Here is a 27,701-nt window from a genome sequence, read left to right as displayed (position 1 = left end):
CAAAAATGTTGACAATATTTGTGTGGGTCTCTTTTTGGGGACTCTATAGTGTTACTTTGATCTATTTGTAATACCACAGTCTTAATTACAGTAGCTTTATAGTAAGTCTTGAAGTTGGGTGGTGTCAGACCTCTTGACTCTTTTCTTCTCTTTAAATATTTCACTGGCTATTCTGAATCTTTTGCCTCTCCATATAGATTTCAGAATCAGTTTGTCAATATCCACAAAACAACTTTCTGGGATTTTAATTGAGATTGTGTTGAATTTATAGATCAAGTTGTGAAGAACGGATTTCTTGACAATATCAAGTCTTCCAATTCATGAACATGGAATCTCTCTTCATTTATTCTTATTTCTATCATTAGAGATCTGTATTTTTCCTCATGTGTGTTTTATATTTTGTTTCATTGATAACAAAGTATTTCATTTTGGGAGAGAGGTACTAATGTAAATGGTATTATGTTTTTAATTTCAAATTCCAATTATTCTTTGTTCTGTATCAGAAAGCAATTTACTTTTGTATATAAACCTTGTATTATGCAACCTTGCTATAATCACTTGCTATCATCAGTTGTTTTTGCCAATTCCTTTGAATTTTCCATAGACAATCATGTCATCTGCAAACAAAGGGTTTTATTCCTTCCTTCCCAGTCTGTATGACTTTTACTTCCTTTCCTTGTCTTATTGCATTAGCTATCACTTCCAGTAAGATAATGAAAAGAAACTGTGAGGGAGAACATCCTTCCCTTGTTCTTGGTCTTCGTAGGAAAGCTTCAAGTTTTTTTTTACCAGTAAATATAATGTTAGCTGTGGGTTTCAGGTAGATGTTCTTTATCAAGTTAAGTAAGTTCTACTCTGTTCCTAGTTTGCTCAGAGTTGTAACGAAGGAGTGCTAGATTTTGTCAAATGCTTTTTCTGCATCTATTGATATACGATTTTTCTTCTTAGCCTGTTAAACTGATTGTCTGGTGTTTAAACAGCCTTGCAGGTTGACATTAATCTTGTGAATTCTTAGTCGTTACTCCTCAAATACTTGCTTCTTTCCCTTTATTCTTCTGGTCTTCTCATTAAATGTATATTACATCTTTTGTAGTTGTCCCACAGTTTTTGGATATTTGGTTCCAGTTAGTTTTTTCTCCTCTTTGCTTTTTATTTGGGAAGTTTCTACTGACATATTATCTTCAAGCTTCCTTCCTCAGCTGTGCCCAGTGTACTAGCCAATCATTCTTTATTGTTAGTGTTATTTCCAGCATTTGTAATTCTTTTGTAGAATTTCTCTCTCTGCTAATATTACCTACCTATTCCTACATGCTGTCTACTTTTTCCATTAGAGCCCTTAGCATATTAATCCTACTTATTTAAAATTCCTGGTCTGATAATTCCAGCATCTGTCATATCTGAGTCTGCTTCTGATGGTTGCTCTGTGTCTTCAAATGGTGCTTTTATCTTTTTAGTATGCCTTGTAATTTTTTTGTTGAAAGCTAACCACAATGTGCTGGTTAAAAGGAACTGAGGTAAATAGGCCTTTAGTGATGTAGTGCTAAGGTGTGGTGGGGAGGGGAAGCATTCTATAGTCCTAGGATTAGGTCTCAGTCTTTTAGTGAGCTAGTGCTTCTGTGCTGTGACCTAAACAAATGCTTCTTAGCTTCCCTTCCCCCACTCCCAATTAAGTCAGATAAGAAGTATAGAACTGGAGATTTCCCTTCTCCCACATGGAAAGCTAGAGGTGTCTAAAGTTGGGTATTTCCCTTTCCCTGAATTGGGTAGGCAGGAGGTTAGGCTCTGGTAAAATAATTTCTCTTGAGGCCAGGCTTTGTTAAGAAATACAGAATGCTCTGGTGTATTTCAAAATGGTTCCTTTTCCTCTCCCCATGCTGGAAACATGAGATTTTGGTTTTTTTCTTCTCAATCTTCACTATGAGAACCTGGTAGGGCTCCTAGAGATAAAACTCAGAAAAGAGAGGGGATCCATTTTTGATACCCCTCCAAGGTTTTGTTTTTAAAGTATTCGTCAAGACCGAATATATTCAAAGTGTACATGATTTAATATACATATATTGTGTGATAATTACTACAATCAAATTAACATATCCATCACCTTCCCCCACAACAAGTTAACTCTCAGATTTGTTCACATTGAGCTTCCAGCAGTTTATCAATTATAGCTTAGGTTTTTCCTACTCTGCCCTTGGTTCCCACGGAGGTTTCTGCTTGTTCCCAGTAAGTTGTGATTCTCTGTATCCACGTGTCTTTCTCCAATTTGGGGGGCTTCAGTTTGCTCTGTGACCTCCATTCTCTGATGGATCTAAGAAGAGTTGTTGATTTTCAGTTTGTTTAGCTATTTGTTAGGACAGAGTGACAACTTTCAAGCTCCTTACATGCTGCATCAGAAACCAGAAGTCCATTGGTTTTTTACAAATAGTATTTATCAACCTTTAATAAATCATAAAATTTACTTAGTATATTTATCTTTTGCTTGCCTTACTAGAATGTAACTATGGTCTGTTATGTTTGCTAACATATCCTGCACCTAAATCAGCGCTCAGCATGTTGGTGAGTGCTCAGGTATTTGCTGAATGATATACACACTGATTCTTCCTAAGAAACGAGATATAAAAAATACCAGTTGGGCACAGTGGCTTATGCCTGAAATTTAGAAGACTGAGGTGGGAGGATCACTTGAGCCCAGGAGTTTGAGACCAGCCTGGACAACATAGCAAGACCTTGACTCAAAATGATGATGATGATGATGATAATAATAATAATAATAATAATAAAATTAGCTGGGTGTGGTAGTGTGTGCTTGTAGTCCCCCCGTTACTCAGGAGACAAGAGGTGGGAGGATCACTTGAGCCCAGGAGTTGGAAGCTGCAGTGAGTTATGATCATGCCACTGCACTCCAGCCTGGATGACAGAGCAAGACACCATTTAAAAAAAAAGAAAGAAAGAAAAAGAAAAAATGTATCTTAGACTTTCCTAGGAAAGTCATAGAAAAAAAAAATGAACTTGAATGGTAGACTCATACATCAACCATACTACAAAAGACAACTGTGATAACTTTTAATTTGCATTTATATATACTGCAGGACACCTGGCTTCCTTGGTCTTGGAACAAATGCAATCTGGCTGCAATACCTGTCATTCCTTTTTTCCCCCTGGATTCATCTAAGCCAATCAGACTGGCTAGCCAGGAGGCCCTCTTTCTTAATTAATGCTGCATGCACAGCTCCAATCTCTCCTAAAGCTGAATTTTCAGAAAAGAGAATGTGATCGTGGCTAAAGCAGCATCACCAAGTCACAAAATCACAGTCAATGTGATAGAATCAAAAGAATACTATACTAGGAGAGGTGGTCCCCAGTACCCCTATACTGTTTATCTGACAGTCGGCTTAAAAACCTTTTGATTTGGTTACTTTAAAGTGGGATAATGTCTTATCTTCCTAAGAGAAAGGCGGCAGTCTATGTGATTTTTTTGAAACTACAACTCTAAAGTCATTGTCCAAGACAAAAATTGTATTTGATATTCTCCCTATAAACAACATGAAAGATCCCAAACAAAAATAACAGCAATTAAGTATGCAAATTATAGATTATACACTTAAGTCTTGCACTTTGTGGCTTTAATCTTGCATTTGGTTTAAAAGGATGAGGAGGAAAGAAATGTGAAACTAATCAAATTTATGGCTATTACAATATATGCTTTTTCAAGTTAGATGATTAATGGGAGAAAAGTTGTGTTTGATATGGCTTTCACCTGGTTAGCCTATTTTAGTCAAAGCCCCACTTTATCAGCTTTCACCTGGCTAGCCTATTTCAATTAGCCTAGTGCAGATATCATGTTTTAGATGGTGAGGCAATACAGTGGAGTAGAAAGAATACTGATTAAGGAGTGAAAGACTAAGGTTATAATTTCAATGCTGATATGACGCTGCATCAATGTATAACTCATTCACTTGCCCTGGATATTCCCTGAAAATAAAGTTAGATTTACATAGAAACCAAAGAATCAGGAAAGGGAACATGAGATTCACTTATTTGTCTAAAATAATACACAACTGATCCTTAAATAAACAAACTAAACTAAAACTAAAGAAGTGTAAAAAATGATTACCAACATTGTCATGACAAGTTTTTAAAGGTTTAAAAGAAACGTAGGTGCTTAACAACACTCAATTTAACTTGTGGCCCAAATGGAATGGTAGTAATACAAATTGTTTTTAAAAATTTGCTCTTGGACACATAATAGTATATAGTAGAGAAAAGCTATAAAATAACTGCCAAGGCACACAGGCACAAGCAAACTCTTGTTGAACTCAAATTGTTTTAAGGCTTCCCTTGGAAGAATTGTTTACAGTACAGTATTTTTTTAAAGTGGGTATTTAGTAAATAATATTCAAATGTCCTACAAATGTAATTTCCATGAAGAGTGGTAAATGAAACAAATATACATATGTATGGGTATATGCATATAAACTGAAAAACAGCAATGCTTAATTCTTAGATATCTCATCTACGCTAACACCTAATGAATATGGTAACACTGATCATGCCCTGAGAAAATTAACTGGATAAATTATTGTACAAAAACATAAAATTTGAAAAATTTTGCTTTTACAGTTCTCACCTGCAATCCAAATAAATTAAGGGTTACCCAGAATTATTGGCTGTACAGTATTCTTTTGAAGTGCACATCAAAGGCCAAAATCTGTAAATTTATGACTTGCCTCTAAGTTGATGATCACAGAAAGAAAAAAAGAAAAGTCATCTCCAAACATTTTGTTAGAAAACAGTGATTACCTCAAATCTAGGTTCATCCATGAATCTTCAATGTTAACATTTTAGTCTCTATAAAGGCAATCAATGTTCTCACTTGCCCCAAGATGTCCTTTATTCCGCAGTCACGGGAGGTGCTTTGGAGGTTAGAAAAATCGAACTCTGAGTTAAATCAGATATTCTTACTTTTTAAAAAGTAGATTACTCAAAATAGGTGTGAATTCCATTAGTTTGTGATCTAAGGGCAAAATTTTCTATGTGTCCATAGTGCGTGTTTGACAACAGAAGATATAGAATAAATATTTAATTTTGCACTAATGAACAGTGCTAGTTAAAAGACATGGAATACATAATAAATAAAATTCAGCAAAATATAATGGTCCCAAATCAGGGAAAATCAGAGAAGAACTTGAGACACATAAAGTTCACTTTTGTTTATATTTTTCACCTTCATGATTTTTATCCCTTTTCTCCTCTTTCATATATTCGTATGTACACAAGCGTATACACATGGTACATCTTTACATTTCAAAACAAACCCCAAACACTGTGTGCACTTCTGCCATACGAAATATGGCAATTGAGAGTCTAAAACACTGAGCATTAAAAATCCACCCCACTCTTGCTCTAGAAAATAAATTTCATTAAAATTGGGGTTTCCAACTAATTTTCAAAGTGATACAATCTAAACTAAAAAATCCAAACATTTAGATTCTTTAATCTCAACAAGGAAATTATTCAATCAAATAAAATATTTTTTAAAAAGATCTGGACATTTACAATGCCTGCTTTGGAAGATAATATTTACATGTTCTCAGTGGTATAACTCAGGGGTAGAGCATTTGACTGTATATATGTTCTCAGATATATGCACTTCTAATTTGAATAAATTACGCAGTCTTTAAAAAATTCCGGTAAAAAAGATTAACAGTCTAATCACTTCAATCTACTAAAGCATTACAGAGCCAATAGTCTAATCATTTAAATGTAATTTATTTTTATATTTTATAACAGTATTCTTTTCAAGTCAGAATATTTTGTGTGTCTGTTTTAGAACTGGGCCCCTCCAAAATACAGGTATTCTCTTCCTAGGCCTAAATTTTGCTAATAAAGCTAAGACTATGAAAAAAAATCTAATTCTTTAACTGGATCAGGTAAGCCAGTCTGAGTTGCAGATGAGTTAAAAACTAGACCTAGTAGTTATCTCAAACCCAATCTATTCCACAAGGTTAACCACAAAATAAAGGAAGAGTTAAAGAGCAAAATGAAGAGGGAAAACCCAGCATAAACAGGTTAATTAAATAATTAAAAGTCTGGAAAAGAGCAGTAAAATTTTCTTTAATGCAGAAAAATAAGCTCAATCCTTAACATGTTATTTCTAAAGAGAAGATTTAAGGGAATTAAATCTAAATAAAGAGGATAAGCAGTCCTATACTGCCCTTAACATTCTCCATCTGGCATCCTCCACCCCAATTCTTTAAGGAAATACAATTTCTCGCCTCTACTACAGCTACTTCTTGATTTTTGGAGTTCATCAGGGATTCCATCTTTTTCCCATCCTACATGATCTCCCTAGGGAATCCTTGTTTCAATTACCATCTATATGTTGGATCATCTGTTTCCAGGCCTAACTTCCTAACATGTATGTATCCAATTGCTTACCTGGTATCTCCACTTGATGTTCCACAGGCTCTAAAACACATTTTCTTCCTACCTCTAAACAAACCAAAAGAATCTGGTCCTCTGCCAAGTTTCCTTAGTTTAGTAAATACACCCAGATGCTTAAGCCACTAATCTGGGAGTATTCTTTGATCCTTACTCATTTTACCCACTCAATCATTACTTCTTACTAATATGTCTTGCTAAGACTCCCTTAAGGGTCATTCTTTCCACCCCATTACTAAAATTTCAATCAAAGTCACTGTCATCCATGATCTGGATTACTCTAACAGTCTCTCATCTGGCCTCTTGGTCTCTAGTTGTGATATCCTTCAATCTATTCTTCTCAAGGTAGCCACAGTGGTTTTTAAAAATACATATTAAAGAATGATACCAGGAAAGATGACAATTAATCACATTGTGCAAAGGACTAAAATTTGTTGTCTTCCTTAGGTTTTCTTCAGCCAATTAAATAGTTATCATTGGGTATTATCTCCTTTATCCTCATAGCTTTTGTTTTTGTGAAACATTTTAAAACACAAACTTACATAATTAGCCAATACTACAACTTACTTTTCTAGGAAACCTGCACTCAATTTCCACCTTTAGTTACCATGACATCCTAAACAGCTGAGTCAGAGCAAACTTTCTTATAAAAGTTTACAAAAGAAAACAAAAACATTTTCTTTACAGAACATGGAGATCATGATAAAAATACTATTAGGACTAGAAGGCTCAGAGAATGGAAGAATGACTTCTAAGAATTCATTTCTCCATTATAGAGCACAGTCTTCATGACAGGATATAACAACAACAACAAAAACCCTGACATTTAGGGTTTTAAAAATAATAATATATAAACAACATAAACAACTATAATGAAGGACACCACTGACCGTATCAAATACTATGTTGCATGTTTTTGTGCACTTATTTCTGTATACCTTCTACATGCCATTTGCTGTTTCAAAGTTCTCCAGAAGAATTTCATAATAGTAAAAAGTCATTTCTCTCAGTTCCACATTTTTATGGTTTCATGACACTGCAAAGACTGACTTCAGGTCCAGCTTCAGTTACACACAGCATTAGAAATCTTTTCAAAGACTCTATGGCAGAACATTTACAAATACATTATTTCCATTGAATAACAATACAGAATGACTTACTAAAATGGCCATTTTTATAAAGTCGAAATAATCAACAATATAATTCAAGTTCAAAGTACATTATTTGAAGGCTATTTATACCTTTTAGCCTTGAATCATAATTCAGAATAGCTAAGTATTTAACACAGTACAAGCCCTGTTAAACATCAGTGGAAACCTGATCTTTACCTGGAGAAAAATCCAAACTGTTAAATACATCATCATGTTCTTATTTAGCAATTATAAGATAACTTTCTGAACTATGTTAAAAATGAGTTTTGAGGTGGAAGAAGAGACAAACAGCAAATGTGAAAAAAAACTATATTAGTATATTTTTCTATTCAAGACTAATATTAAAATAAATTATTTGATCCACACATAAAACATTTTTAGTAGTGGACATCAGGTTTTAAGTACTAGCTAAATGGACAGATTTCTTGAATAATAATTTCTTCGAAATCATAAAAAGAAAATGGTATAGATGGCTGATGCAGATGCTACTTGTATATTGTTTGATCAGACCAGTGGAAGGTTAAATTCTCCATAATGCTTTAAAAACTATATTTTCATTTTAAGAAACAACATAAGCCAGGTGCGGTGGCTCATGTCTGTAATCCCAGCACTTTGGGAGGCCAAGGCGGGCAGATCACGAAGTCAGGAGATCGAGACCATCCTGACTAACACGGTGAAACCCCATCTCTACTAAAAATACAAAAAAATTAGCCAGGTGTGGTGGCAGGCGCCTGTAGTCCCAGCTACTCGGGAAGCTGAGGCAGGAGAATATAATAGTGTGATCCCGGGACGTGGAGCTTGCAGTGAGCCAAGACTGCACCACTGCACTCCAGCCTGGGCGACAGAGCGAGACTCTGTCTCAAAAAAAAAAAAGAAACAACATCAATAAGTATAAAAGGCAAATTAGATAACACAGAACATCTAAATGATGACGGTCACTGATAAAGCACCCAAAAACTCTCATTAGATTTTCCAAGTAAGATGATTTTTTGGAGTACCTATAATATATAAAATGCTTCTAATGCCATTTAAATATTATTACATCATTAGGATTCCTAGGATGGAACTCTAATAATTTGCACAAAGACAGAATCTCCCCTCTAGCCAAACTTGTGCCATTGTGCAAGAAACAAACAAAAAAAAGCTCCTTCCTTAAGGTTCTTAACTGTCAGAAATGTGACATAATATATTGATTTTGTTAGAACAAGAAACTTTACCAACACCTGCTAAAAAAAACTGTGATAATATACAAATCTATGATGTGAATGAACATCACCCCCAACATGTTATGCTGTTGTATACTGCACAAACCGCAAAAGCTGTATAAGGCATGCCCTGCCCCAACTACTCTAAACAGTAGAGGCTACTCCTCCTACCAAACTTGGAAACGTTTCCAGTCTGAAATACTATAAACTATTATCCAGATGAAGTCTTGATCACAAACAGGTATTTAAATTCAAAACCGCTTATATTCAGAACTTATAATGTCAGTGGGATATTTAATAAGTGTATACAAAAGAAAGTATTTTTTAAGGGTAATGAGAACTAACTCCAGTTTTTAAAAATTAAAAAAATCCCTTATTTTTAAAGTCATTTTTCAAAGTGAAAAAATAAACCCAGAAATTTTTCTCAGAAAGGCCTTCTATTCAATAACAAAGTACTGATAACTATTTTATAAAACATTCTCATATTTGCCTAATGTAACAATGTTCAAGATACCCCCTTAGATACCAAGACAATGTCACAACTCTTGCACATTCAAATTCTCCAAGATTACATAATCAACTAAAGATTGCCATGCGTTTCCCAATGACTTCTAAAGACTAAACTACTCAAAAGAATAAGGCAAGAGATAAGTTTTAGCTAAGACATCTGATACACTATCTTATCCTCTGATCAAGGCAGAAGGAGACCTTTCCTCACAAGTAATTCATTTTAAAGTTTATAGATTTCAGGAATGTATACTTCTCCAGTTTATTTTGAATTATGCTATCCACTTTTATCTAATTTTAATCATGCAAGAGTGATCATATATTCTGATTTCCTGGACCACTGTTGTGCTGTTGGCCCTATATAACTATTGGTAGTGCCCCCTTTTCATTTCAGAAGTGTCTACTTTTATATACTTAGTTACTATACATTCCTATTAATAAATAATTATAAATTCTGCAAGGTGAAATTTGGATTCAATACACATGGCTTAGCAATAACAGATGAGGCTGGGCATGGTGGCTCACACCTGTAATCCCAGCACTTTGAGAGGCTGAGGTGGGCGGATCACGAGGTCAGGAGATTAAGACCATCCTGGTTAACAAGGTAAAACCTCATCTCTACTAAAAATACGAAAAATTAGCTGGCCGTGGTGGCAGGCGCCTATAGTCCCAGCTACTTTGGAGGCTGAGGCAGGAGAATCGCTTGAACCCGGGAGGCGGAAGTTGCAGTGAGCTGAGATCGCGCCACTGCACTCCAGCCTGGGTGACAGAACGAGACTGTTTCAAAAAAAAAAAAAGGAAAAAAAAAAAAGGAAGTAACAGATGAAAAGCAAAAGGTTATAACAAAAATTTACAGAAAATCTAGATAAATTTTAATGTATAATAACTTATCTATTTTAAATGATTCAAGCTACACAATTAGATAAATTAGAAATTTGCAATTAGATTTTTTAGAGATCATTCCCATTGCAATACCTACATTTTAAGTACAAATAAACGTTTTATGTGTATTTTCCCTTCCTGTATCATCTACTGTTTTCACTTGTATCTATAAAGTTCATAAATTATTTAGCACTTCCTCCTTTCTGTATAAAATAATCATGTGGGATTTAGAAAGTATTAAACTCAGAAAAGGACAGCTTGGCATTACCATTGCCATTTTTCTGCTACATATTAACAAAAAGCAAAGTTTAGAGCAATGTTTTTATAATGTAACATCCTCGGACATTCTTATTTTATTTGCTGAGTCTCATGGAGAGACTAAATATAATTTCTTTAAAGGAAAGGAAAATTTTTGGATATGCCAATTAGTCCCATTGCAGTTTCAGGAAAAAGTATTAGCTCATATGTAGTCTTCAACAATATCCCTTATTATATTCAAACTATTTAAATGTTAAATATCTTGATTTCACAGGGATATCTTAATCAGAGTCCATTTTAGTTTCTTGGGAAATAATGAAATTTGTGGGCTCTCACAAGGTGACAGCCTACAGAGGATATACATTTTATACTTCTTTAAAATTTTTTATAACTTGTCATTATATTGTTTACACACAGCATGACTTCTACATGTAAGACTGATCGTTTTACATTACTGTTACAGATTAACATAAAGGTGGAATAAAAATGCTTTAAAAACCATATTTTCATTTTAAGAAACAATAACCATTTTTTTAAGAAAAGACATTTAGTTACTACCTTTAAAGTTCAAGTCCCAACATCTTAATATATAAACACACCTGGATACGAGATTTAAAAAACCACACAAACACACAAGCTCTAGGTAGAGCTGTAATAAACAAATTCCTTTTATAAACAAAATTTTAACTGAAAAGCCACAGTAGATGGGGGGGGAAAAAAAAAAAGAAAGGATATTACTTGGTAAAATCCAGTGACATCTACAATAGTTTTACAGCACATTTAAGCATTCTAGGGTTTTATATCTTCACCTGCCTTCCATTTCTTAGTTGATCCTTATAAAATCTCTAATTACGAACATAGGTTTGACCTCAAAACTAGTCATGAATTTGAGTGCCAGGAAAAGCAGAACAACAGTCCAAATTTCTATCTTAATATCATAGCCTTAATTCAAAAATGGTTTTGTGTAAAACACAACGCCCAACTAAATGGAAAAAAAAAAAAAAACACAAGCAGCAATATGTAATTATACAAAATAGTGATTAATTATATATGAAGTGTTTTTTAGGATGACATCTAGAACGCACCTTGCTCTGAGACTCCTCAATAATCAAATTGACTTAGACCAACAATACTGCTAAGTATTAAAAGCAGTGAAGCAAAGAAAATACATCAAATAGTACATGCACATCTTACAGAACTTCCACTGAACTCCCCAATGGCTTCTATGCAATGTGCCTCTTTTCCATAACTGTATTAACAACTACCAAGAAAGGAAAGATGAGATTAAAAGTAATGATACTGAACTGAATTGTTTGAAGCCAGTGCCCCATATGTGGGGAAAAGTGCATTTAGTTCAGCAGCAATACAGCACAGTGTGAAGATATTGTGCTTAGACACAGATATTCCAGAATTGAAAGATGTACAAGGCAAGTCAAGATATAAAACCATAGTACACTGTTAAATAACCTTGAAACATACATACATTGCAGTTTTCAAAGAAAGACATTCATGTCATTGTACAAGGATAGGAAGAAATCCTTAAAGTTACCTACTGTAGTTTATGATATAATAAATACATATCTATATAGCATTGTATATACATATATAGATTGTGTGTGTTTATATGTAATTTATTTGCCCAATTATCCTGTTAGTTTTGTGGATCTGCAACTTTCAGGAATGAAAAAACTCCTTTTCACTACAAGTTTCTCTTCCCCCAAACTTAAAAAATATTCATATTAGAAAAGGTCTCAATACCCTTCCCCTACCCAAAGACTCACTTCAGGTATTTTGCTTCACAACTCGTCAGAGAAGCAAAATTAAAGAAATTCTAGATTTTTGACTGTATCTTTTCACTTTGCCAGTTTTTTTTTTCAACAAGCAAATACCTTTCGCTGTTTACACCAGTTGATGCAAATTCTTTAGCAGAGGATTCAAACTCTAGATTTGACTGAATAAAACAGAGCAAATCAAAACAAACAAAAGAAATCCAGTGATTTACTCTGACTGTAAACAATACATAAAATTTAAATCTCAAATCTCAAAATAAGTTAAAGAAAAATTCTACTTTCAGGGCCTACAATACTATAAGGATACAACAATTGGTAATGGGAAAATATATATGAAAAGTTGCAACAAAATTTTTTGCCCATTATTTTTCCTAAGAGAAAGTATATCTAACTATACTACCTCTGTCCCTTAAATTTAATAACTTCATAATGTGTTGGCAAATGTTTTAAGCAAACTGGCATATCAGATTACACAACAGAAAAACATCCATCAAATTCAGCAAAGAAAACTTATATAAGCCTTTTGTACAGAATTTTAAAAAAATTCTAAATGGCTATGATTCCTCTATTAGCAGAAACACATAATGCAATTTTTATAAATCTGCCATATACCAATATCTACATAAATAGATACAGATATAGATAAGAAACATTAATGGCAGTCTATTTTTGAACAGTGTGTGGGACCAGCAGATTTATATCAGACCATGGCACGATATGGACCCTGCATCTTTAAGAACTGAATGATGAAAGAAGGCCCCCCGGCAACAATCTGAGGTGGAAGGTGACTGAGTGGACAGTTCTCAATACTCATGATTGAAAGCTTGCTGCAGAGTGCCAGCTCAAAGGGAAGGCTATGCAGGTTGGGGTTGTCATTCAAATACAGTTCTTCTAGGTTCTCCAGTGTACCTGTTTAAAAAAAAAATCAATTTTTTTAAAAAAATTAGTTGCTATTTTAAAAGTTCAACTGGGCATGATGCTGTTCTGGTCATTACATATACTGAACACACATTTCCTTTTATTCTCCTTTCTTAGCTTTAAAACTCTACAACCATGGATCTCAAATTTTGCTGCATATTCAAATCAACTTGGAAGACTTTTTAAACTCCTATATGTCCAGGTCACACTCCACACAAACTAAATTAGAACCTCTTCCTTTATGGTAGGTCTTCAAGCTTGGAGAGGTTTTTGAAAATACATATGCCCCATCTCCAGAGATTCTGTTTGGGATAGTTTGGCACATATATAACATTTACTTATATATATTTTAAAACTCCAAAGGTGAGCTTATTATATATTCAATGTCTATAACCACTTTTCTGTTGCAGATGTAACATTTTCTCAAATTAATAAATTTCTTATGTGCAAAATATTTGTTACTTAATATGAACCTTTCACTAAGAGTTATCACATGTATGGCAGTAAGCCAAAAACTGACTTATGTAGACCTTTAAAAATTTTTTCTTAGGATACTTGTATTCTCTAGGAAAATGTCTCAAGCAATTAAATGAGATCAGGTGAATAAATATACTAGAAATATAGGTGTAAATTTGCCTCATGTGTTTCCAATTTTTAAATTTCAAAATTCAGAATATTTCACAGTGGCATTTATTAGAAAATAACAGAAATAATAGCTAGTATGTAATCAATTTGTTTACATGTAAGATATTATTTAAGCTTCAGAACAACCTTGTGAGAACTTCCCATTATCATCTTTATTTTACAGGTAAGAAACTTGAGGCTTAGGGAGTTTACATACCTTACCTAAAGTCACAAAGCCAATAAGCAGCAGGGCTAGATTTTGAATTGCCAATTATCTCCAAAACCATTTTTTTTATTATACTTTAAGTTCTAGGGTACATGTACACAACGTGCAGGTTTGTTACATATGTATACATGTGCCATGTTGGTGTGCTGCACCCGTTAACTAGTCATTTACATTAGGTATATCTCCTAATGCTATCCTTCCCCCCTCCCGCTACCCCACGACAGGCCCCGGTGTGTGATGTTCCCCACCCTGTATCCAAGTGTTCTCATTGTTCAATTCCCACCTATGAGTGAGAACATGCGGTGTTTACTAACCTATAGTTCCTGTGGGACAGTGCACTATAGATGGGAAAACACTAATGCATAGAATTACTAATTTAAAAGCTAACATTTAATTACCATGTGACCTTAATCAAGTAATTCTCTTTATAAAGCAAGATTACAACTTGCACTGTCTAAAATTCCAGGTGGTCATGTATATTACATAAAATAATGGAAATGAAAACACCTGGAAAATGTTAAGTATTCCCAAATGTTAATATTGGTTAAATATTAATATTAATTCTAAAATTTCATAAATGTTCTTTTGGCATAAAACATTACTAATTCAAGCCTGTGTAATTTTAAATTTAGAAGGAATATAAAATAACTTCTAAAATGAGGTTATACATAAAACCTGTTGGAAATGTAAGTATTCCAAAACATTCTCAAATACAGTACTAATTTTAAAACCAATCCTAACAGCCTTTAGGAAACCTAACCAAAACCAATCAACAATCAACCATCAGTGCTCTATTAAAAAAAAAAAATCTTAAGCCTGATATAACCTCAGTTTAAAAAACAATAGATTTGTCATATTTATCTGAAATATTGCTTGAATGCACAAGAGCAAATTATTAGTACAGAGTCAAGCATTCACAGGGTTCATACCAATTTCTTCAGGAAGGTGAGTAAGTAGGTTCTCTCCAAGGCCCAGATGTGTGAGATTAGTAAGGTGACCAATGCCTCTGGGAAGAGTGGTCAACTGGTTGTTTGTCAAGACTAATTTCTAAAAGATTTACAAAATAAAAGAGAGTTACAAATATATTTCCTACATTTAATGTAAACTGAAAATAATATGTCTAAACAATAAAATAAATTAACAGGGAAACCAGATTGGATAGAATGAGAATCACTTACATTACATATTTTTCTTTCACAAAATACCATTTGTTAGGAAAACAAAGCCAGGTTATATGAACATAAAACTCAGCCCTAATACTAGAATAGGAAAGTCTATCTGATCCAAGAATTACATCAAAATCTTAAGAGAAATGTGGAATTTGGAACAGATTCCAAAAACTTTATAAAACTACAAAACCATCAGCATAATGTTTACCTGTAAATCCTTAAGATATGCAATTTCATTTGGCAAGGATTCCAATTTGTTCTCTTCTAGATCCAACTCTCTTAACTTCCTAAGGTTTCCAAGACCATGGGGAAGCTTCTTTAGAAGATTGTTTGATAAGATAAGAACCTAATGAGAAATTATTGATAATGTTTAGGAAATCATGAAATGAAATTATATACTGTCATTGTGTGGCTTAAAATCTATTAAGCAATGCTAATTTTCCAAACAGTGAATATTAAGCGTGATGTTCAATTATATAACATATAAAATATTTAACTTACTTTTCTAAAAAAATCACCATAGTTATTAGAAAAGAGATTTTATTTGATTATATCAAAACTAATGAAAACAAAAGAAGCAATTTAATTTTAATGAAATTTCAAAAAAATGCTCAATAGTTACAAATGTTTATCTAATAGGAAACTATTTATTCAAAATCCCTTACAAACCATTACTTAAGGAAGGTAAAAGCTACCTTCTAAACTTGCTATATCAATCCACTCTATTTATTATCTGTGGTGTTCTTATTACACTGAAAGCATCCTGGAAGATACTGAAGAGGGTTAAAATGGCAGAGAAGATAGCCTTTGTTCCGATAAAGTTACAAACTAGCAGAAAGGTAAGGAGACAATACTGGGTTGGGAGAAAGAGCAATAGGTAAAATAGATACGTAAGGTTCTGGGTAAGTTTTTATGTTCATTTATTTTCCCTAATGTTACACCACCCATAATAAATATATACAATAAGATGGAGAAAATAATAACAGCAGTCACCACTTGATTTTACTATTTGCAAGGCACTGTACTGAATGCATTATGTGCATTATTGCATTTAATCCTAACTACAACTCTACAAGGTAGATACTCTTATTATCCCCATTTCACAGCTTAAGAAACTGAAGCTTGGGCAAGTTAAGTACATAAATATACAGAGATAATTACACTCAGCTTTGTTTGACTTCAAAGCCCATGTTTTTAGCCATTAAACCATACTATTTCACCTTATTAATTTAAAAATTAGACCTTTAAAAAACATGGATATGAAGGAAATTTTAAAAAGCAATATATTTACTATTAGTAAGCATTTTCATCAAAGGGATGAAAACTCTAGGAACTCAGAAGCAGGAGAAATCATCCTTAACTGAAGAGGTGAAAATAAGATGGATCTTTAATTATGGAAAAACATACTAAAAGAAAAAAATTAAGGGGACGAGAAGAGGGCATTCTAGATACAGAAAACAATAGGACTAAAATTAGAGGGCTAGAAATAGGCATACCAGATTTACAACAAAGACAATAATCAATGAGTAAATAAAATAGCAGGTCGGTAATTAGGATGAAAAAGTATGATAAAGCATTCTAAATGGCAGTCTTGAGAATCGATAATTATTTTGGTAGACAATGGTGTAGTTTTTAAACAGCATAAAGAAAAAAATTGTTCTAAAAGATGCTTTTACAGAACTTTTCTTTTAGAGATATTAATACTTTACGGCACTCAAAGACACCAACTTGTAGTAGGCAAGAGAAATTCAAAAGCACTGAATCTAGACTACCTAAGTCAACACTTCATTATCCTATTAGGGTTGTATGTTTAAGTGAGTTCTAACATTTCTAATTATGACATTCACCCAAATAGAAATTGCTTATTTAAATTTGAAATTTTTAAATGAGATACGTATGGAAGGTTCTGAAGTTCTCTAATTGCTCATTTATACTAACCTCAAGAGAAACGAGACCAGACACATCCTCAGGGATCTTTGTGAGCTGATTAGTGGCTAAATTCAATTCTACCATACTGGTCCAAGTTCCAAAATCCAAGGGAAGTGATGTTAACTGATTGTCCTGGCAAAGACAAAAAGAAGCATCCAAGGTAGAATCACAAAAACAAAGTTCTATATATACCTGTCACTTCGGAAAGAGAATTCTTAATTAAACAAAATCTTATTCCCCTTTTTGATATTTAAATATAGAAAGAAAAAAAATCAGCAACAGAAAACTCTAAGCCTCCAAAGTTTTTTATACAGTAATGAGGCTTTTATTTGGGAGTTAAACTGGAAGTTTGTTCCTTATGTGATTATAATGGAAATAGAAAAACACAGTATACAGAGAAACACTGGAGATTTCAAAGATCCTATGATAAATATGATGTTTTTACAATTTCACAATATGCAGAAATCACTGAATAAAATATAAATGCTCAAATAAAGATATGAAAACAATAGAAGACGACGCATCTAATGACAGCCCATAAGGAAACCAGAATGAGCTCAGGAATTCTTAAGGTGCTGAGCAGTAAAGTAGGGGAGGAAAAACAGTCTTAAAAAGACAGCAAATTAAATCATTAAAACACTAATCAGGTATTTACCATTTCACTTTAAAAATCCATAAGAAAAAAATGGTAAAATATATTCATCACCAAAACAGAGGAAACAGTAAATATGGTCTTAATTTGGTTTAAAAATTAGACAATGCTGTCCACAGAAAAAAAGTATGCCACTTTTATTCACTTATAAAGTATACTTTCATCAATAACAACTCGTACCACATTGTTATGTGTTAGGGGTAGTGGTATTGGGAGAGGATAATCAACACCCCATCCAGCTCAATACCAACAATGTATGTCAGTATGTTAACAGTGATGCTACCTCTCAGTGGCAGTATTATTTTATATCCTTTATGTTAATCTGTATCTTTAAAATTTGCTGCATTGCACATGGATTGTCTCATTTCACACAAAATGACCCATAAAAGAAATCCCAAGTAGCAAGCATCCATTTGAAAACCCACTTTTTCTTTTATTGTAATATTTAAACTTGTTATCTATTTAATATTTAAGCTTAGTACCTATCTATGCCTAAACTACTGACACTTATAGTATGATTTATAAAGTATTTTCATTTTTAAAAATTTACTACTGTTACTTACATTCAAATGCATAAACTAATGAACACCTGAACCATTGCGTTTTAAGCCTATTACTACAAAATGAATGTTCAGAATCAACACCATTACCACTGTTAAATCTCATATAACCAGACTGATTAACAAGAAATTTTACAATTGTTAAAACTGTATGAGTATCTTGAATTTCCATTAGTTTACTTATCATATACTTCCAAAGAATCATCATAAAAGATACATACCATATTTATGAGCAAGTGTGGATGAAATTTAAAAATTGTACATTTAAGATTATAGTTTAAAGAACCACAACTATGTTCAAATGGTTCATCATGACAGGAAGAATACTATCAGCTATGTGGCCAATTCAGTTACCTTCCTTGGGCCTAAAGTTTGTCCAGTACAAATTAAATCACTGAATTTGATAATTTTCCATTTGTTTTCTCCTTTTGCAATGAATTTCATTACAAAGGTGAAACTCGATCACTGTAGAGTGGGTAAGCAAAAGGAAACTAACGTTCACCCATAAATAATTCTGATCTCTAAACATTTTGGCAAAAACCAGCTATATGTATAAATATAAAGATATTTAATATACAATTAAGCATATTAAAAACAGCTTTCAAAAATTCTGGGTGGGAAGAGATTTTTTACATGCTTTAACTTTCTTCCACTTGATAAAATGAGAATATTTCAACTAGTATGTAGTGTTCTTTTAGACCAAAATATGATTTTTAATGGCTCCACAGTATTCCACTAAAGATAAACTACTTAACAAAATTAAATCTCTATTAATAAGTTGGTACCTATGAAATAGATAGCTCTGCAATACATATCCCTACAACTATACTTTATAGACATTCATATTTCCTTTTTGGGGGGGATGGGGAACAGGGTCTTGCTCTCTTGCCTAGGCTGGAGTGCAGTGGTGCCATCATAACTCACTGCAGCCTTGAACTCCCAGGCTCAAGCCATCCTCCTGCCCTAGCCTTCCATGTAGCTGGTACCACAGGCCAGCTAATTTTTAAAAATTTTTTTGCGAGACAAGGTCTCACTATATTGCCCAAGCTGGTCCTGAACTCCTAGCCTCCAGGGATCCTCCCACCTTAGCCTTCCAAAGCACTGGGATTACAGGTGCATCAGCCACTGAGCTGGACAATGATTTCTTTAGGACAAAATCCTAAGGGTATGCTCAGTTCTAAGATATTTGTTATCTGATACAAAGTACCCTGACATGTCTTATGATCAGTTTAGACCCATCAGCAAGGTACAAGTACCCACTCCCCACACAATTAGAGAAAACATAAATATTAGTGGAAGTACCAGTTAAAGCAATTCCTTTCCCTAGTAAACAAATATATGCTTACCTTCATATTCAGCTTACTTAATACTTTTGCTCTGGAGAAAATTCCAAATGGAATTTTATTGATTCGATTGTGTTCCATGTTGAGGGAATAGATGGTAGAAAACTGAGATGGACCACCTACTGGATACAACTGGAAGCAATTTCTAGCTAAGGTCAAACTATTCAGTTTCACAAGACTTGATAAAAGACTCTGTAAAAAAAATGAAATAAACATAAGAATTAGAACTGTGATGAGACTCATTTTTTATAGAACAGCAGTCCCAACACAAATGCCTCAAAGGGCTTTGGGGGTGACAAATGACAGAGACTGGTTGGGGCAGTCTGTGACACTTCTCTACAGGGACAGTCACTACACAGTTCTAGCAGTTTGGTGCCTTGCAGAAATGTGGAACCAATGTAGATTTCCAGATTTTATAGGAGGAAACAGAAAATTTTCCCAATTTTTATTCTTTGGCTTCAATTTATTTAAAACACTGTATGGAGTAAGGAAAACATGTCTGTGTGTGAGAGGTGCCTCATGGGTGACTAATTTGAAACTTCTACATTGCAGAAACTTTAGTGTCAGACAGTCCCAGGTCTGAGCCCTGTCTCTGCCACTGGCTGTGTGACCAATCCTACCTAGTCTTAGTCATATACCTATCTCTAAATTATTAAGATTAACATAATGATTCCTTTTAGGAACTATTAAATTCAGTAGATGATTATGCTTCCTGATACTGTATAATACACCGCTTTTCTATATGGTGAAATTTCTGAGGGCATATATGTACCCATTAAACAAGTATTTACTTAGCACATAACCCCATCTTGCCCTACTTTAGCCTCTCACCATTTAACCAAAGTATTAAAATATTCAGGTATTACCAAAGAATCTCTGCGGTAAAGAAGATTAAGCTCTATTTATAGAAGTACATAGGTAAGAAATAATTAGAAAATAATATACAACCATATATAATCAATAATCAATTATATAGAATAGGCTCTTGCTATTCAAAGTCTGGGCCAAGGAAGAGCAATATCAGCATCCCCTGGGAGCTCGTGAGAAATGCAGACTCTTGGGCCCCACTCCCACTGAATCATAATATGCATTTTAACAAGATTCCCAGGTGATCTGCATGCTCATTAACATCTGAGAAATCCTAGTACAGGCTATAAACTGTTTTGAATCCTGACTCTATCTTTAAATAGCTTGTGACTTTGGCAAGTTATTTTTCCGAACCTAGTGTATCATTTTTTAAATAATGATATTTTATGGGCCATAGTGAAGACTAAAAGCGATAAAATACATAAATAACTTAACAATACCTAGTAGGAAGTAAGTGCTTAAATTTTAAGTCCTTTCTCTATTTAAATTCAAAGCAAGGAAAACTGGAATAACTGGAAAAATAGGATGAAAGTTGACAGTGAGCTAGATCTTGAAGGATGAAAACATTTTAAAATACTCAGAGAAACAGAAGAAACACTCTAGATTCAAAGTAAAAGCACAAGCAGGGAGAAGCAAGCACTGTATGAGGTATGTATGTTTTTAAAATAATGTTCAAACTTCAGTTGTCCACCATCAGCAAATTGAAAACTTAGTACTTGAGGTGACAGTATAATTGGCAAAGCCATCTGAAGGAATGAAGTAACTATATAATTGAGGATATAACTATACAGAGAACTGAAACTTGTTCTTTATACTGTACCTTAAGAAGCTACCCTTAAAATTTGTGTATTGTTGTACAGAAACAAAAGGAACAACAGAGGTAAAACAGTGGCAAGAAAACTGCATGGCAGTCAATTCAGGAAAAATCTCTACAGGCTACACGATTGAAAATAAAGGAGTTTTACTGAGCCTCATGGCAAAAAATGTGATTCTTTTTATTCTTACAACTGACTTACTTTATTGAATTGACTCTTATGATAAAATGTTAATACTGAGTATATTTGAGAAGGGGCAACAAGAAGCCAGCTCTTCAAGCTCTCATTTCTTAGTCACATTGTGAAGCAGGGGTTGCTTATCATTTTTTTTTTTTTGTTAGAATGAGACACATCTAGGCTTCTATTTTACACCTTCTACTAAGTTTTGTCAACTTTGGTGGATTAATTAGATAATCAACATACCTCTTACCATACTTCCAGAAAAATATTTAAAGTAACAAATTTGGCCAAAAATATAACCTCTCTTAAGCCTTATTTCGCTGTTTGATGAGGATACTCCAATAACTAGTAGGTTTATGATAAAGATTAAATGAGACAATACATGCAGAGCAACTAGACTCAAGCCTTGGGAATATGTGGTTCAAATTATTAGTTCCTTTTCTATATGTATACATCTACATTAAAATAAGTCCATTTTCAGACAGTCTTCAAATGACAAAATAGTCATTTTAGCAGCTCTGATTTCAGCTATTTAATATGCCCTTATTGAAAACCACTTTCATGATTTCTTGCCTAACCCAGCTTGAGTATCTCATAAGTGCTGTCTAATGGATTTTATTGTTTTCCTTACTATAAATGCGGATAATTTCACATTTGCATTGGGACTACGCTGCTTCCAAAGCACACTGATTACTTTTAAATTATGACTTCATACTTTCCCATATTCAGTGGGACTGGGAGTGAGGCTCAAGAGTCCACATTTCTAACAAGCTCCCAGGAAAATCCGTATTTCCTAATAGGTACCCAGGAATTATTAGTTTCACTTCACTGACAATAAGACTGGATATATATCCATTTAAATTTTTTCACTTATTTTTTTTTTTGAGACAAAGTCTCCCTTTGTTGCCCAGGCTGGACTGCAGTGGCGTCACCTCGGCTCACTGCAATCTCTGCCTCCCGGGTTCAAGCCACAAGCCATTCCCCTACCTCAGCCTTCTGAGTAGCTGGGATTACAAGTGCCCACCACCTCACCCAGCTAATTTTTTGTATTTTTAGTGGAGACAGGGTTTTGCCATGTTGGCCAGGCTGGTCTCAAGCTCCTAACCTCAAGTGATCCGCCTGCCTCGGCCTTCCAAAGTGCTGGGATTACAAGCATGAGCTACGGCGCCTGACCTTATTAAAGAACCCTTGTTCTTAATTTGATTACACACACACATACTCAGAAAAACTACCAAGTCAAAACATAGTAGCAGCACTTACGTAAGACATTTTTGTTACAAAAAAAGACTCTGCAAAGCTCAATCAATCCATAAGTCCACAATTCTTTTGTTACATTACTACAGAAAGACATGCTTGAACAACTATAAGCAAACATCCATTGTCGACATGCTAAAATAGGTGGGAAAAGAAAGTCAATAGTAAAAGACTAATAATGTTGATAAAGACAACTTTAAAAGAAGAGTATTATATTGGCTGGCTGTGGTGGCTCACGCCTGTAATCTCAGCACTTTGGGAGGCCGATGAGGGTGGACCACTGGAGGTCAGGAGCTCGAGACCAGCCTGGCCAACATGGTGAAACCCCCATCTCTACTAAAAATACAAAATTAGCCGGGCGTGGTAGTGCCTTTTATCCCAGCTACTTGGGAGGGTGAGGCAGGAGAATCGCTTGAACCCAGGAGGCAGAGGTTGCAGCTGAGCCAAGATCACACCATTGCACTCCAGCCTGGGCAACGAGAGCTAAACTCTGCCTCAAAAAAAAAAAAAAAAAAAAAGTATTATATCTTACCCAATTAATCCCTAAGCAAAATAAGTGAAAATATTTTTCTAATAGAATCAACAAAACCTAAAAATGTGTTAAAAAAAAAAAAAAGATTCTGGCGATTGTTCTATACTAAATAGGCCTTAATATTATTGCATAAACAAGGTAATAATTTGAGTCACAGGAGAATTGCTGCTAATATTAATTTTGATGATAGTGCATTCTGTATCACTTATCATCTTTCTTTTTATAACTGAACTGGGTGGGGTAGCTGAATTTTAAAACCAGCCATATAGTTTTTCCTTAATACCTTTACTGTCAGTTCCCAAAATGAAATGAGAAAGATTTACATGGTGCTAAAGTAGAATACAGCACACTTACTTTCCTCCTAGTTTTTCCCTTTTTCTTTACATTAAAAAAATAATAATCATAAAACTTAATAGGTTCATATACCCATTCTTTCTTGTTTGGAGTTACTTCAGCGGTGGTGGTACATTCACAGCATACTCATTATTTAAACAATCTCAATCACCAAATTATTTACCCTGCTATAAAGATTTACTAGCTTTCCTTGAATTATCTTGCAGACTCATTTCAAATCTTGTTTTCTCTAATCCACTTCTTACCTCTGGTAAAGTAGAAATGTTATTGTTCTCTAAATTTAATTCTTCAAGTGCACTGCATTTTGCTAATGATCTGGGTATTGCTGACAGTCTGTTATATCTCAGACCAAGACGACTTAAACTGGACAGGTTTCCTGTAAACACACACAAAAAAATTTATTTTTTACAAAATCTGATGAGCCTCTCACTGTCACAGGCTATCTACTATTTACAAATTACTTCGAAGTACTGTTTCAGCAAGTTCCTTAACTTCTAGCACAAGGAACGCACACTACACTATCAATTAGGATGAAATTGAAATCACTTTTATGCTCACTTGTCTCGGAGAAATAATGAAATACACAGCTGTTAAGTTAATTTTTAAATGAACGATTAGATAAAGTATTGGCATACTTTAACAAGTTAATCTTTAGATAAGGCCTAATTTAACTGCATCAAAGCAGTGTATATTTTAAACTTACAATACTTATTCCATTTGTTCTATGTTATGATGATCCAATTTAGAACAAGTGGTTATATATAAGTATGTACACGTAATTTTGGAGAAGAAATTTCCAAATTTCTAAAATGGTATTGTTTAAAATATAAATTATTTTCTGAGATCAGAAAGGTTCCATACTGAAAACTTGGCCTGATGGTAAAAAATTTCTCAACCCCCTCCCCAAAACTTACAAACCAAAGTGAAAGTTATAGTCTCTTTTATCTAAGCATATCCAGCTTGAGCACAAAATAGTCATTATTGAATAAATAAACAGAAGAGCACTTTCTTTTCTTTTCTTTTTTTTTTTTTTTTTTTTTTTTGAGACTGAGTCTCACTCTATCACCCAGGCTGGAGTGCAGTGGCATAATCTTGACTCACTGCAACCTCCACCTCCCGGGTTCAAGCAATTCTCCTGCCTCAGCCTCCCAAGTAGCTGGGATTACAGGTGCCCACCACCATACCCAGCTAATTTTTGTATTTTTAGTACAGATGGGGTTTCACCATGTTGGCCAGGCTGGTCTTGAACTCCTGACCTTAAGTGATCTGCTGCCTTGGCCTCCCAAAGTGCTGGGATTACAGACGTGAGCCACTGCGCCCAGCTGAGCATTTTATTTTCTACTTTTCTTGCCAAGACTACATGGCCAACTATATATAATGAATGATGAATATAATGACATCTGCTATCATATATGGTTCAACTCAAATTCAATTCTGCAAACAATATACATTAAAAATAAGTTAATTTTGATACAAAAAAAGCTAACAAGACAAGAATTTCATCCAATATACTATTTTGTTGTGGCTGATTAATTTCTTTTTTGACTTCAAATCACAACTGTTGCTATGAGATACTTGGATGGGCCAGGTTAAAATGTCAAATGTAGCCTTTACTTTTAAATTAAACAGTTATTTCCAGTGTTAGAAATTACAGAAGTGGAAGCCTGTGTCAACACTTAACTTTTTGGAGATAAGTATTTTGAGTCCTTTCAGCCTTCGCAACCTCTTGATGTCCATTTCTTTCCTTTTGCTTTAATCATTGTTCAAAAAGCTGTCATATGATCAACTTACTTTCTTAGATGCAATATTACTACAATACTTACAGAAAACATACATTAGTCTATAGCATAAGTTAAGCCTTTACACCTTAAGAGGGCACTCCTTATGCCTCATGATCCTTATTTGGTCATCAATCATCTGCATCTTTCCTTCTTGCTGAAAGTATCAAGTGAGTGAAGTTACACATAATGAGTAATTGGAGCTAATTTTTAGCCTTTACATTTTCAAGATAAGAATCAGTCACTGATAATAAAAAAATACTCATAATTCTATGCCATAAGTTGTCAACTATAACGCAGAAAAATGTAACCACCACTTCAATTCTTCCAATTAGAACTATTCCATAGGTATGCTATGCTCATTTACTAATACATCACTTTTGTACAATAGTGTTTGGAAACTGGGCCAAGAGTTTACTGGGTCTAGTTAAGTGAGATTCCAACCAGCACAAAGTGGAGTACAAAAGCAACAATAAAAAACTACCACTTAGCAAAGACAAGTTAATTTAGTCTTTAAAATGCTTTGTAAATTAACTAAGCATGCTTCACTTAGTGACTTCATCAGTGTCTTTCTGATGACACTCTGGTGAGACGTGTCAATTCCTCAGGAGAAAAAAAAAAATTGAGTGACTTTCCAAAGCCCCAGAAAATTTAGAGGTTAGAAATACGAACGAGAATATTCACTATTGCTATCACTGCGTTAGGCCAGGCATGGTGGCTCACACCTGTAATCCCAGCACTTTGGGAGGTCGAGGCAAGCAGATCACCTAGGTCAGGAGTTCGAGACCAGTCTGGTCAACATGGTGAAACCCCATCTCTACTAAAAATACAAAATTATCCGGGCATGGTGGTGTGTGCCTGTAGTCCCAGCTACTTGGGAGGCTCAGGAAGGGGAATGGCTTGAACCCAGGACGTGGAGGTTTGCCGTGAGCTCAGATTGTGCCATTGCACTCCAGCCTGGGTGACACAGCAAGGCTTTGTCTCATTAAAAAAAAAAAAAGACTATAATAAAAATGTTACTTAAAAGCTGGGTTGGCAGAAAATAATTTGCTTTATGACAAAATATGTTAATTAAGTCATATATAATGGCAAAAATAGGGACAATCTAAATATTCAACAACAGAAGAATAATTATTTAAATTGGAAGCATCACAATGTAATAGAAAAACCGAAGTATTTTATATCATTTATATGTCCATGGGCAAGTTACTTAACCTCTCTGTGTCTGTTCCTTATCCATAAAGTGGAAATAATGCCACATACCTGACAGGGTAGCTCTAGGGGTTAGATATAACGTGCATAAGATACGTAGCACCATGACTAACAGATACATAATAGATGTTCAATATATAATTTTCATTCTGTAGTATGTCTATATTCTGCAATATTCTGTACATACTAAAGTTATGTTATAAAAAGTTTTAAGATGTGAAAGACTTTAAGGTATGATGTTAAGTTGGGGGGGAAAAGCATGATAAAATTGTGCATTTTGTATGATTTCAACAACGTAAGAAACAGGCATGCAAAAAAAGGGAAAGAAAATGTATCAAAACTAATTGTTATCTCTGCATGGCAGAATTATGGAAGAACAATTAAAAATTTGTTTCATTTTGTCTACATTTTTCCTAATTTTCTATATTTTAAAATTTAAAAACATTTTGATAAGAATAGAGCTATAGTTCTAAAGTCATTTTAATTTTTTAAAAAATTGTGACATCCTTCCACCATCCTTTTTCTTTTGGATGAATATTTTACATTACAGAGATATTTTATATAATGTGACCAATTTGCATTATATGCCTGTACATGTTTTTAATAGTATATTAGACTATATATTGCAGGTTATTTCACTTAATTCTGGCTTCTAAGTCAACTTGTTTTAAAGTTCAAAATGTGCTATCTTAGCAATGCAAAGACCAGGGGGAAAATGCCAATAAACAGTATACACCATTTGCCAAATAAAGAACAAAATAAAAATGCCCAAAATTCATTTTAGAATTCCTAGTTTCCTGATACTTAACTCACTTAACTCTATGCTCTGTGATAAAGCTCTACCCACCTCTCGACAAGTGCACAGGAGCACCCACAGCACTGTGCCAATACCTCTATCATCATGATTACACCATATTATAAATGTTTATTTCATGTCTGTGTCCATTTTTACACTTAGTGAGTTATCCACTGTCAGAACCCTAGTGCAGAGCCAGACACTGGTAATATGTATTTGATGTTTACTGAAAGTTTATTATAATAAAGCAAAAATTGAGAA

General features: G+C 34.0%; 1 protein-coding gene and 1 long non-coding RNA gene across 7 annotated transcripts in view; both read right to left on the bottom strand.

Moving 5' to 3' along the window:
* Positions 1-342: 342 nt before the first annotated feature.
* Positions 343-10,842, bottom strand: LOC134807208 (uncharacterized). Its single transcript, XR_010147016.1, has 3 exons — positions 7,377-10,842; positions 4,798-4,910; positions 343-2,305 (listed from the first exon to the last, which is right to left on the bottom strand). It is a non-coding gene; the product is annotated as an uncharacterized LOC134807208 (long non-coding RNA).
* Positions 10,843-11,081: 239 nt separating this feature from the next.
* Positions 11,082-27,701, bottom strand: part of SHOC2 (SHOC2 leucine rich repeat scaffold protein) — a 93,992-nt gene continuing 77,372 nt past the window's right edge. For all 6 annotated transcript variants that reach the window (XM_521602.8, XM_016919317.4, XM_063782102.1 and 3 more), the window contains 6 exons: positions 23,900-24,030; positions 19,656-19,844; positions 17,107-17,229; positions 15,377-15,514; positions 14,929-15,046; positions 11,082-13,140 (listed from right to left, as the gene is read on the bottom strand). In XM_521602.8, coding sequence (XP_521602.2) covers positions 12,932-13,140; positions 14,929-15,046; positions 15,377-15,514; positions 17,107-17,229; positions 19,656-19,844; positions 23,900-24,030 — 908 coding nt within the window. In that variant the 3' untranslated portion in view covers positions 11,082-12,931. The remainder of the gene's footprint in view (positions 13,141-14,928; positions 15,047-15,376; positions 15,515-17,106; positions 17,230-19,655; positions 19,845-23,899; positions 24,031-27,701) is intronic.

The sequence above is a fragment of the Pan troglodytes genome, chromosome 8 (assembly GCF_028858775.2).
Source record: "Pan troglodytes isolate AG18354 chromosome 8, NHGRI_mPanTro3-v2.0_pri, whole genome shotgun sequence".
In the NCBI taxonomy this organism is placed as follows: Eukaryota; Metazoa; Chordata; class Mammalia; order Primates; family Hominidae; genus Pan; species Pan troglodytes.
The sequence above is the reverse complement of the archived record's forward strand: the minus strand, read 5'-3'. Positions and strand labels throughout refer to the sequence as shown.